This window comes from Dinoponera quadriceps, unplaced genomic scaffold (assembly GCF_001313825.1).
Source record: "Dinoponera quadriceps isolate SergipeBrazil2010 unplaced genomic scaffold, ASM131382v1 scaffold386, whole genome shotgun sequence".
Lineage (NCBI taxonomy): Eukaryota > Metazoa > Arthropoda > Insecta > Hymenoptera > Formicidae > Dinoponera > Dinoponera quadriceps.
In genome coordinates, this window is record NW_014554505.1 from 1,338,137 (window position 1) to 1,351,839 (window position 13,703).

General features: G+C 37.6%; 1 protein-coding gene across 1 annotated transcript; it reads left to right on the forward strand.

The window, feature by feature from the left end:
* The first annotated feature begins 1,442 nt into the window (after positions 1–1,442).
* On the forward strand, positions 1,443–3,966 carry LOC106751583. The gene is made up of 7 exons (XM_014632504.1): positions 1,443–1,739; positions 1,903–2,162; positions 2,599–2,746; positions 3,236–3,505; positions 3,583–3,651; positions 3,716–3,802; positions 3,889–3,966. Exons 1-7 carry the CDS (start codon positions 1,443–1,445, stop codon positions 3,964–3,966), a joined length of 1,209 nt encoding a protein of 402 aa, XP_014487990.1.
* Positions 3,967–13,703: the final 9,737 nt, after the last annotated feature.

Consider the following 13,703-nt stretch of genomic DNA (forward strand, 5'->3'; position numbering starts at 1 on the left):
ATATATTAGAATATTCTATTCATTAAGTATTCGCGAGGCGTTTTCGGTTATCTCGACGTGACGATCTCAAACGTTAGTAGTTTCATAACTACAGGAATAATATCTTTAAGTCTTCTGGTATTGTTAACGAGATAAGCAGCACTTAGCATTTTGCAAAATATCGACCTGCCCGATGAGGGTCTCCTGAGCATTCCAGGCACTCATTTCTATTTGTACTTCCATACACGGAAATTAATCGTACATGGAGTGTCTATTCTATAGATCCATGTACACTTTGCAAGACCTTTGACACCTGACATATCTATCGCATTCTTTACATCGCGCACACTTCCGTATCTTTATTTATTCCACACAATTTAACGTCTGTTTTAGTTCATAATTTCATTTTATCATAATTTCTATACTGATTCTCATCATTACATCATTTTCACATTTTCAATGCGAAACAACATTCTTGCGAAATACATATACATTGTACATATATTTTGTACCGAGACGGTAATTCTGCAATCATTAAGTATTCTCGAGGCGTTTTCGGTTATCTCGACGTGACGATCTCAAACGTAATTAAAGATGGTAGGAAATGCTTCACATCTTTTTCCACTTTCTTTATCATTTGACGCATTAAGAAGCATACGCGATAGCCGCCTACAGTAATGACCATCCCGTGAATTATCGCCCGGCCGCCTTTAAGCAGGCCGGCGATTCTTGTGTACACGTGTCTTGTATTCCTACCAAGACAACCGGTTGAATCGCGTGCACGCTTATACAACGAATTATCCCTTTTCTCCGCGGGCACTTGACCCTGTCGACACGATGCAGCTTTTCAATGACCATCGTGGGCCGTTTGCAACGCACGTTCATTCCCTGTAATAATCATTTATGAGCAGTTGCGCGCTCCTCGGCCGCGCAGCGAAGGATAAACCGTCAGCGTGCTCGGCAAAGACAAAAGAGGGGTGCAGTGAAAATAGTGAACTTCGTATCGCTGTCTGATTCATCGTCGATCTCTGTGCGCGTCGTATGCGTGTGTATTAATTTACTTTGAATATTAGGAATAAGATACACGTGTTATGTGCTTACGCCGTGCGCGGAAAAAAGTTTCATCGAAGCAGAAATTTTGGTTCGACCAGGCGGTGAACAAACCAAACGCCTTTTTGTTTGAAGGAAACGGAATTTCTAGTTACAAGAATCGAATTTCGTTCATAAACGTTTGTTTCGTTCACTATTTGGTAAATCCGACCAAACCCTTTTTTTGCGTGCGGCGGTTATTTATTTTATCCGAATTTCTCCGAAATTCTCACTCTCTTCATGTCGGTGAAGGCTGATTGGTAAATGCGAAAATGTATGAGAAATTTTGTCCGTGAGAAAGAAGAGGAGACTGTTTGAACTTGTTCTACTTGAGCGCAAGTTTTCGTACAAGGAAGAGAAGAATACTCTTCGAGATGAAACTACTCGCTGCTCCGAAATGTCTATCCGACGCGGTAGCGCCGCTCGTGACCCTAAACTATATAGTAGGATTTCGCATTTTCGAATATCCTCGTGGAAAACTGCACACCCTGCTCAGCCTGATTTACTTTCTACTCTTACTCGGCATCTTCAGCGTGTCTATATACAGGACACACAACTTCTACCAGCAGATTAAGCTGCTGAAGCTGGAGTACATCTTGTACGAGTCCATGGTCTGTATGCTTTCCTTCGTCGTTATGTACGAGATGGTTCTTGGTTACTTTTATACAGAGGTGAGAGCGAGCGAACGTATCGAATCGAATTCTAAACAATTTTCTTACTTATGTGGAAAAGTAAAACACATTTAAAGACGCGAACGATGCGCTAATAAATTGTGAGTCTCTGAGAAAGAAGCTTCACGCTCACGTTTAGATTATTTATCGTGTAAATTCGCAGACAATCAACGCGTGCTACCGAAAACTCGCACAAATCGACGAGACGTTGCGACGATTTGGATTAATTATCAACTATAACGATATGTACTTTTTGTCCATCTGTGTTGTGTTCCTCTGGTTCTTGTACATCTTATCCTCAATCATCGTAACGTCGGTACAGTTACACACAGATCTGCTAACTATGATCTTGATAAATGTGGCGCAATCGTATGTAATAAACATCAGTTTCGTCATTGTCTTCGAATTCATATTATTTGTTAGGTGAGTGTACCAAAGAATGAATGTGCCAATTAAGAAATCACTTCTATGTTCTATTTATTCTATTCCTATGATCTTAAGTTTCGTTTTTTCTAAGTATATTTTTTTATTCTCTATTCTAAAATCGATTAATTCGCTAATACGCAATAATCAATAGTATTATCGTATTTAAAGACCAAGTTGATAAAATTGATATTTAATTTTCTGCCATTAATTATCTCATCTTGTTGCTCGGTGAGTTAATATGCGGTTCAGTTAATATGCGAAAATTTATTGCACATTTGCAAAGAAAGGGAAAGAACCGACATTAAGTGCTTTCGTCAAAAATTGAAAAATAAAACAATGTATAAATAATATATAATATAATAAATAAGTAATATATGACTTGTAGTATGAATTAATAATATAAATATTAATAAATTTGATATTGTAATTGTAGGTACCTGCAAACGAGATTAAAATTAATTAATGAACTCCTGAGCAAAGGTGCGGCCGTGTCAACGACGGAAGAAATGTCTCTCTTCGTTACGAAGGATTACGTTAAAATAATGGACAGCACACAACGTCGGGACATTCTTCCCATAAAAGTATTGTCTCAGTTGAATCAACAGCAGTCCAGAATGCGATCTTTTATGTCAATAAAACCTAATATCATTAAATCGTAGACTCGATCTCACCTGCCATTTAAATTCCAAAAGCAGCTGCAAATGGAACTTCAGAGCCGATCCAGAAGCCAAATCACAGATTCAAATTCAGTCCGAAGATTGTTTACGATTGCGGAATGTCGGAGGTGCACACACTTGTTGCAAACGATTAGGTGAGTACCAATTATGTGCTAAAATGAATAAAAAAAGAAAGGAATGGAATGAATAAAAGTAAAAGAGGAAGAATAAACGAATGTATAAAACTAGGGAGAATAAAGTAAGGAGTACATTCTATAATACAATTTTTGTAATTTCTAATTAAGCAATTTTTTCTTTCTTAATTTTTGCAAAGTGAAATTGATATCGAAGTAGTTGAGGTTCAGTGTCGTAACATTTAAAAACGCGGTTTATACAGCACTTTGTATCACTCAGACGTTTCTCAGGCAGGTGCATCTGGAACTATACAGGGTATTAAAGACACTGTGCACCAGCTTTGGCATACAGATCACTACGGAAATCGGAATCGCTGTTATTTTGATCACTGTATTATTGTATAATTTATACATTGTGGTGATCCAACGACCACAAAGAGCAATAGGCTTCTGCCTGGTAGATCAAGCGTCTGTCTTGATTTTGGTAACAGCAACTAACATATTGAAGATCATCTTCATAAATTGTGCTTGCAAACACGTGATTAATGAGGTAAGTCGTTCAAATCGTTATTTTCTGTTTACGGGCTTGAATGATCATTTAAGTAACTATATTTATTATTCGGTCAGGGAAAGAAGACTAGCATGATCATCCACGAGATTTACGGTTGTTGCTCGGATATTGATATGCGAGAAGAGGTATCTTCGCGATTATATTTGTTAATCGTGAGCAAGTCGCCGTTCTAATTGCAAATTCTTTCAGATTCAGCAATTTGATCTTCAGATATCGCTATGCCCGGTAGAGTTCTTCACATTTGGCATCTGCTTAAATGGCCAACTTCTCAGCACGGTTTGTAGATTCGCACTTAAAATGCATGTTACTTGTTGCAGTCGAAGCAAATGATGATTTGTGATTTTACGCTTTACTGTCCGCAGTGTTTAAAAACTGTGACGACTTATATGGTTATCATGATACAAATGAGCAACTCACTGGAGTCAAGTAGAAACAGCTGATGAACAGGAACCATTAAGGAAAATTGATAAATATTGATAACTGTATTTTATCTTTCCGTATATAAAAGTATTATCAACGTGTATGTGTGTATGTTAATGTATATATATATATATCAAATGTGTATGTCCCAAAACAGCTTGTAAAAATAGAAACCAAGCAAAATAAACGATGTAAAATAGCTAAGAAAAGAGAATTTAGTTAAAAGATATTATCGTTCTCTTTTCGATGCCGTTGTAGCTTGCGCTTTATCCATCGGTCGCTAACGTCGTTTCCCGTTACCGTAGGAAACTCTGGAATCCTAGAACTCCTCCTGGAATCCTAGACTGTACATGCATCTTTCCGCGTCCTTTATTATAGCAACTTCCATAGTACTTTAGAAATATTGGGTCTTCATTGATGGCATCGGATTGTCATAAACTTTATCGACGGGAAAGACGTCTTCGTCAAAGAAGGAAAGGACGCTTATACAAGGCATTAACGCTCATAAGCAGACAGAACATACGACAACCTGCGAAAGGGCATCGAACCGAGATTTGAGATAAAAAACCTATATAGAGAATAACAACTCACCTACGTAACATATCTATTTAAAAGACATCTGAGTTCTTTTAAACTTCATGAGACGTCTTAATGTTCCTTGAGCAGGAAGGGGCTGATTTCTTGTGTAGGTTCACAAACAACTGTCTTTTCTTGCTTGTTATTGAGCGAATTAAATTAATTTTAACATAATTTCGAATTAATTTTTTATCGTATGATACCTAAAGAAACCTTAAATATTATTTTACATTTTATAGTCGCGCTTTACGCTTTACGAAACACCGACGCGTAGCTTTTCAATATCGAGCTGTTTTCTCAATGAAGACAAAATGGAACTTTATTTATTTAACTCAGCCGACAGCTGACGGTGTGCGCTGTCTTCGTGCAGAAATGATCGATACTTGTTTGATTTGATTAATAACACGTTTCCTCTGGTAGTGGATTTCATTGCGACGACGACACACGATATTGTGCTCGGCGGAGTTTCGCGATAATTGAATTAATGGGGGTATATTTGGAAGTTGAAAGAACGAAACTAATGATCACTGGATCGTAAAGAGTACTGTCGTCGTAATAACGAGGTGTAAATTATCTCGTGGCGCCGCTCGGCGACCGCAGACTATATTAATCGGTAGGGTCCTGTGGGGCTTGTGCGTCCTTTTTGATTGCCGCAGCGACCTTGTCGATCGTTTCCAACTTTATCCTCTTTAGCGGCAATAATTACGTTAAGTGAACTCGTGCTTGACAAATATTTGGCGCGTCGAGCTAAGGGAATGTACGAAAACACAAGTCGAACCGCCCTTTTCTGCTTTCCCACGTGACTTGAGCCGGTCAAAGACTCATTATATTTTTGTCTCGATATACATAGCGATCCTCTGACTTCTCGTTGCTTCGCTTGAAAAAAAGAAAAGAGTGATTCAGCCATTACCTGACTGAATTAACTTGCCAGGTGACGCGAAATTTCCTACGAAGACGTAATTAACTTTATAGAAAAGTTATATGTGGCAGCGTACAGCGCATTTTAATAGCGTACACACATTTTGCAACGAGATGGTAATTTTTCAATCATTACTCAATCATTAATTAAATAAAATCGACACGATTTCCCTTTTTATCCTTACGATTTCACAGGCGGGGCAAACCTCGTTGAAATTCTTCCGGATGTCAATTTCGTTAAGCAACGCCAGCATCGATCCGCGGGGGTGTCCCCGATTATCTCGGCGTTCGGACTTGATAAGACTGCCGATCTCACACGCGATTATAAGTGGTAGGATATAATTCATATCCCCCTCCCCTGCCTTTATCATGCGGCGTAATAAAAACCTGCATACACGATAGCTCGTTAATTATTGCTCGGTCTTTGAACCAGCTGGCGGCTTCTTACGCGCGCGTGCCTTGTACTCGCTTTAGAACGGCCGGGGAGAATTACGTGCGCGTTTGCACAACAAATTACCCCTTTTCTGTGCAAGCAGTTGACCTTGTTGACACGATATATCCTACCATCGCGGCTCGTTTGCAGCTACGTTCTTTTTAATAAGTATTTAATCGCTCCACGGCCGCGCGGCGAAGGATAAACCATCGTGCTGCGATAAAACAAACTAGGCGCGCAGTGAAAATAGTCAGCTTCGTATTGCTGTCTAATTCAACATCATCGTCGACTACTGTGTAGAATGGCTTCGTGAAACTCAGTGACTGGCGATATTATTAATCGTGTGTTTGAATATATACGTGTGCGTGCGTTAATTTAATTCGAACATCGGAAGAGACAAGTACGTGGATTACTGAGTGTTTACGTCCTTTTAATGAATGATTTTATATTTGCCAAATTTTCCCTGAAATGCTGAGTCGATACGAAAATTTGCGAGGAATCTTGCCCGCGGGAAAGAAGAGGATTATTGGAATTTCGCGTGCATCATCGACGACGTTGATTAGTTGTCTTATAAGATAATTATTATTTGCGACTGAGCACGGTTCTTTTGTCGATCATGTGTGCTAGTTTTCTAGTTTTCCTTTGAGAATTTCGATGCAACAGTCGGTAATTAAAACTCCAAGTGCGTTGTGCAAGGAAACTCTTCGAGATGAAATTATTCGCGGCTCCAAAATATCTGTCCGACGCGGTAACGCCGGTTGTGATTCTGGGCTACCTAGTGGGACTCCGAATTTTCGAGTATCCTCGTGGGAAACTACGCGCCATCCCCAGTGTGATTTATCTCCTGCTCCTGCTCGGCATTTATTGTATGTCTACATACGTAGAACGCACTTTCTTCAAGCATATTGAGCTGCTGAAGCTGGAGAACGTTTTGTATGAGCTCATAATCTATGTGAATGCCTTCATCGTTATATATGAAATGGTTGTTGGTCACTTTCACACAAAGGTGAGCGCGCGAACGAACGTACCGAATCGAGTTCTAAATTTTTTCTGTTCATACTTGTGTGAAAGTTAAACGCATTTAAACACAGGAATGGTGTGCTGACAAATTATGTCTTTGAGAAAGAAGGTGTCTTTGCACTCACATTTAGATTATTTATCAATTTGGCGTTCGCAGACAATCAACGCATGCTACCAAAAAATCGTCCAAATCGACGAGACATTGCAACAACTTGGATCAATATTCAACTACGGTGAAATATATCTTTTGTCAATCGCCGCTGTAATCGTCTGGTTCTTGTATATTCTCTCCTTAATTATCATAATGATGGAACAGATAAGCACAGATCTGCGAACTGTGATTTGGGTAACTGTGGCGCATATGTGTACAATAGGTATCAGCTTGTGCGTCACTTTCGAATTCTCGATATTCGTGAGGTGAGCGTACCGATGAAATTAATTCTTCGCTCTTTCCCACTTCCACCTTTTAATATTTCATTTTCCTATAAATTTTCTATTTTGTATTTTCTGCTCGAAATCTGCTATAAATTTTCTATTTATTGTTTGTATTTTCTGCTCGAAAATTGCTTATTTAGTTAATATACAAAAATTCATATCATTGTCGCATTTAAAGACCGAATTTATAAATTTAAAGTTTCCCTTGAATTTTTTATGAAATTGTCTCATGCCGTTGGTCAATGAGTTTTAGTTCGCATTTGCAAAGATAGAAGAAGAGGGACGCTTTGGCGTACAGGTTCCGTTCTGTTAAAAAATAAGGAAAAATGATATACAAATAATATGCAACATATAATAAATAAAATATATATATATTATATAATATGAATTAAAAATACAAGTATTAGTAATTTTGATATTGTGATTGTAGGTGCCTGCAAACGAGATTCAAATTAATTAATGAACTTTTGAGCGAAGGCGTAGCGATGCGGACGATGGAAGGAATGAAGCTGGGTTTCTTTACTATAGAGGATTATGTTAAATATATGGATGCTGAGCAACATCAGAACAATCTTTCAATAAAGATGCTGTCTCAGGTGAATCGGCAGCTGCAGTCTCGAGTACAAACTTCTGTTCCGGCTAAACATAATCCCGTTAAATCGCGGGTTCGATCTCACCTACCGTTTCAGCTCCAAAAGCAGTTACAAATGAAACTTCAGGGCCAATCCAGAAACCAAATCAGAGATTCAAATTCGATCCGAAAATCTATCATGATCACGAAATGTCGGAGACGCACACACTTGTTGCAAACGATCAGGTGAGTACAAATTATGCGGTAAAATATTAAAGTAAAAAAGCTAAAACAAACGAGTATAAAAAATTAAGGAGTATAAAATAAGCGTTACATTCTACAATAAATACAATTTTTGTCACTTTTAATCAGGCAATTTTTCCTTTCTTAATTTTTGCAAAGTGAAAATCGATTTCGTAGTAGCCAAGGTTTCACCGTCATAACATTTAAAAACGCGGTTTATACAGTATTTTTTATCACTTAGACTTTTCTCAGGCAGGTGCATCTGGAACTGTGCAGGGTATTAAAGACCCTGTGCACCAGCTTTGGCGTACAAATGACTTCGGAAATTGGAATTTCCGTCTTATACCTCACTGCACTTTTGTATAATTTATATGTTCAGTTGGTCCAACTGCGTCCGAGACCGACAGGCCACGGCCTAATGGATCAAGTATATATCACAATCATGTTAGCAACCACTCATGTGATAAAGATCCTTCTCATAAATCGTATTTGCAAATGCACGACCAACGAGGTGAGCCGTCCCGCTCGCTACTTATAATTACGGACTTTAGTCGTAGATTTCATTGACGATATTCATTACTCGTACAGGGAAGCAGAACTAGCGAAATCATCCACGGGATTTATGGGTGCAGTTCGGATATCGATATACGGGAAGAGGTTTGTTTACGGTGGTAATCGTTACCGGTGGTCGCAAGTTACGAGTCGTCGTCCTGATTGACAAATTCTTTCAGGTTTTGCAGTTTGGTCTTCAGATATCGCAGAGCCCAGTGGAGTTCTTCACATTTGGCATCTCCTTAAATTGTCAAATTCTAACCTCGGTTCGTATATTCATGCTTAAAATGTGTGTTACTTGTTAGAGTCGAAGCAAAACTGTGAGTGATGATGATTAATGATTCGCGCTCTTTTTTTCTGTCGGCAGTGTCTGAAAACTGTGACGACTTATCTGGTTATTATGATTCAGATGAGCAACTCACTGGAGTCGAGTAAAAACAGTTGATGGACTGAAACCATTGAGCAAAATTGTTGATAAGTAACTACATTTTGGGATCTTTCTTTCTTGTGTATGATAGAATTATCAATGTATATGTACGTATGTGTACGTATATATACATGTATCTATATTAAACATGTATGTGTTCTGAAAAACTTGTTAAAATAGAAGATATTCGAAATAAAATGGCGAAGAAAAGCTAATGAAGAAGAGTTTTCGCGGAACAATACATTTAATCCATTTCTCCGATTAAAATAACGCTATTTCTTTAACGTTTTTAATGCTGATTGTTGCGCTTGCGGCTTGAACTTAGCTTTTTTATTCATTATTACGATATTATCTGCGACGGAAGCTATCAGATGAGAGCGTATTACACGATCGAATATATACTTGTGCACTCAAAAAAATCATTTACAGCATGACGTATATTCTTCATTCTTGATCTTTACAATTCATTAGCCTTTATTACTAAGTCTTGTTTGCGCCGTTATCAAGATTTATAGTACGAAGTGTACAAACTTCTCGAAATCAAGTGATCTATAACATGCTCAATAATTATAATGTTGCCATCGAATTATGCAACAACTGAATATATACAATGATACTCGATGCATAAAATAAGCTTTCCGCAAATTAATCTACAGAAATAATATTACGTTTAAAACAATGTATCTATATAAAAGGTCGAGGAAAACAAAAAATCGATACAATTTCTTCGCTAGCCCAGTATATGTTGGAATACTCTGTTTTATGACTAGAGGAATAATATCATAATGTACCCTTAAGTCTCCCGCTGTCGTTAAGAAAGTAAGCAGCACTTAACGTTATGTATCTCCCCGATGAAGTCTCCTGGGTATACCAGGCATGTTCCTGTTTGTATTTCTATACACGGAAATTAGTAGTACACGGAATGCCTATTTTACAGTTCCATGTGTACTTTGCAAGACCATCGGCATCCGACATACCTATCGCATTCTTCACGTCACGCAAACCGTCGCGTGTATGTATCATTACTTATCCCCCGTAATTTAACGTCAATTTCATGTAATTTCATTTCATAGTAGTTCCTATTGTAATTCTTATCACCATGCCATACATACGGAACATGTTCAATTTGCGTCGACGAATCGAACGTATGACATGCCGTAATTTCCACAAGAATGACATCAGAAGTTGTGCAGCAGCAAATGGCACATTTGAATCATATACATACATTTTGCACCGAGATAGTAATTCTCCCATTATTAAAAATTTGCTCGATTAAACAATCTCAGTGTCGATCCGCGAGACGTCTCCAATTATTTCAACGTAATCTACTGTCCTCTATCTATCTAATCAATCTATTTAATATTTCGACTATCTCAAAACGCGATTGTAGGTGGTACAATACAATTTACGTTTTCTCTCCCTCATCTACTCCATCCGGCACAATAAAAAATTGCATATGCAATATAGCCGCGTGCAGTAATGGCCGACCAATTAATTATTTCTCCGCCATCCTTAAGTCGGCCGGCTGCTTTTTACGCACACGTACCTCGTGCTCACATCAGAACGACCGGACGAACCGCACGCGCATTTTACAACCGATTATCCCATTTCTCTTCAAGATACTTGACTCTGTCGACACGATGTAGCCTTCCAATGACTATCGTTCGTTTGTCACGCGCGTTTGCTCTTTGTAATAATCTTCTTTGTAATAGTCATTCATGAAGATTCGCGCGCTTCTCGGTCGCGCAACGAATGACAGACCGTTGACGAACTCGGATAATTGAACAAGGTGTACAGTGAAAATAGTGAGATTTGTATTGCTGTCTAATTCAACGTTATCGTTGACTGCAAGATGGTTTCGTGAAACTTAATGCCTAAAAAAACGATCAATCTTGTGTGTCAACCTGTACGCATGGGTGCATTAATTTGAACATCAGAAGAGACAAATATGTGAATTATTGTGTGTTTATGTCGTGACAAATAGTGACTTTATATGGATATTTTCGAAACTCTTCTTTCTTCCTGTCCTTAAATGCTGAGCGGAGAAACGAAAAATTACGAAAAACCATGTCCGCGAGACAGAAGAGGAGTATTTGAATTTTATGTGCAATTGTCGATGATGTCAACGAGTTGTTGTAAGAGATAATTATTATTTCGGACAGAGCACGGTTACTGTTGATCGATCGACCATGCGTGTTACTTTTTGACTTTGACCATTTCAACGCGCCAGTCGGAGATTAAACCCTGAATGCGCTTTTGTGCAAGAAAGAAAATAGAGCTTTTCGAGATGAAGATATTTGAGGCCCCGAAATATCTGTCCGATGCGGTAGCGCCACTTGTGACTGTGAATTATCTAATGGGACTCCGAATTTTCGAGTATCCTCGTGGAAAACTACGCGCCATGCCCAGTGCGATGTATTTCCTGCTATTGCTCGTCATCTTCTGCATGTCTATATATGGGCAACATATTTTCTTCCAACAGATTAAGCTATTGAAGTTAGAGTATGCCTTGTACAAGCTTTCATACTATCTGAATATCACCGTCATTACGTACGAGATAATCCTTAATTACATTTACACAAAAGTAAGCGCGAGCAAACGTATCATATCGAGCACGGAACAATATTTTTTACATACTATCACGAAAATAAAACACATTTAAACACATAAATGATGTGCTAATAAATAGTGTCTCCCAGAGAGATGCTTCATGTTCACATTCAAATTACTTATACCGCAAATTGACGTTTGCAGGCAGTTAACGCCTGCTACCGAAAAATCGCTCAAATAGACGAGACGTTGCAACGACTTGGATCAATAATCAACTATGGCGAAATATACTTTTTGTCCGTCGGAACTACAATCATTTTGTTTTTATTGGTCTCCCTCTTAATCATACTGACGACAATACACATACGTGTAAATCTTTTATTTATGATTTTGATTACTGTAGCCGAGATATATTCTATAAGCGTCACCATTAACATTACTTCCGAATTCACGATATTCGTAAGGTAAGTGTAAGGAACAAATCAATGCTATATTCCAGTATTTTCGCTTAAAAATTTTTATATTTTGTTTTTTTGCTCATATACTATTTTTTTCTGTCTGTTATAAAATCGCATATTTTATGTAACACGAAAATTAATATCAATATAACATATAAAGATAATATTGAAAAATAAAAGTTGCCTTTTATTTTTTTATATAATTATCTCGTGCTAACCTATATTGAATTTTATTTCAATGCGCATTTGCAAAAAAAGGACTGGCATTAAGTTTTCCTGTTATAAAAAATAAACAATAAAATGATATATAAATAATATATAGTACATATTATTCATATATAATATAGTAGATAAAAGAAATATAATATATTGTAAAAGAATTATATATAAATACACTAATGGACATTGAAAATGAGTTACCCCGAAGGATACGTCTAATAGGATTCCAAGTTACAGGTCACATTCCTCCTGTTCTAACAAGTACATAACCATATGACCTACAGTAGGCCATCCTATGTAGACCCATAGTTATTTTGCCAATAAACTAAGATCATGTAGACTTGAGCTTCTTGTCCCCCTATTACGTTTCAGCCCGATAGGTCCTCCTGGGTTGGACATTTTTAATGTTTTTAGTGTAAATAAATTTGATATTGTAATTACAGGTGCATACAAATCAGATTCAAATTAGTGAATAAACTCCTAAGCAAAGTGGGGACAACGTCACCAGCTGAAAAGATGAAATTGGGTTTCTCTGGTCCCTTTGCTGCGGAAGATTACACTAAAATAACAGGCAACAAACAATGCCAGAAGATTATTTCTATAAAGGTGTTGCCTAAGTTAAATCGGCAGCTACACCCTCGAATACAAACCTCTAAGCCGGGAGAACGTAATTTCGTTAGATCGCAGACTTGGCCTTGTCTGCTGTCTCAAGTCCAAAAGCACATGGAAATAAAATTTCAGAATCAACTTCGAAACCAACTCAAAAATTCAATTTCTACCAGAAGATCGATCACAATTGCGGAATGTCGAAGACATTTCCATTTGTTGCAAACGATTAGGTAAATATAAATTATGTGGTAAAATATTGAAGTAGAAAGAAGAAAAATGAACGAGTATAAAAATTAAACGAAGATAAAGTTAACGGTTCTGTAAGAAATACAATGTTTTACATTATTAATTTGATCATTAGTGTTTTCTCAATTTTTACAAAGCGAAAATCGGTCTCGCAACCGCTGATTTTCCCTTCGTAATATTCAATAACAATCTTTATAAGTTATTCTTTTATCACTTAAACGTTTCTCAGGCAGGTTCATCTAGAACTATGCAGGATATTAAGAACGTTGTGCACCAGTTTTGGCATACAGATCACTTCAGAAATCGGAATTTCTCTCATAAATATCATTGGACTTTTATATAATTTATACATTCAGTTGTTCTATCAAAGACGAAGCCAAAGCCCGTACGACTACACATACATAACAATCATTTCAGCCACCTTTCATATATTAAAAATCGTTCTCATTAATGGTGTTTGTAAACACGCGGCCGACGAGGTGAGTCATCTCGCGCACTAT

Bases quoted from the DNA above. Each gene is read 5' to 3' on its own strand.
- LOC106751583 (XM_014632504.1), top strand. From the start codon at position 1,443: ATGAAACTACTCGCTGCTCCGAAATGTCTATCCGACGCGGTAGCGCCG. The intron at 3,652-3,715 runs GTATCTTCGCGA...AAATTCTTTCAG, and splicing joins ATATTGATATGCGAGAAGAG to ATTCAGCAATTTGATCTTCA. The intron at 3,803-3,888 runs GTTTGTAGATTC...TACTGTCCGCAG, and splicing joins ATGGCCAACTTCTCAGCACG to TGTTTAAAAACTGTGACGAC.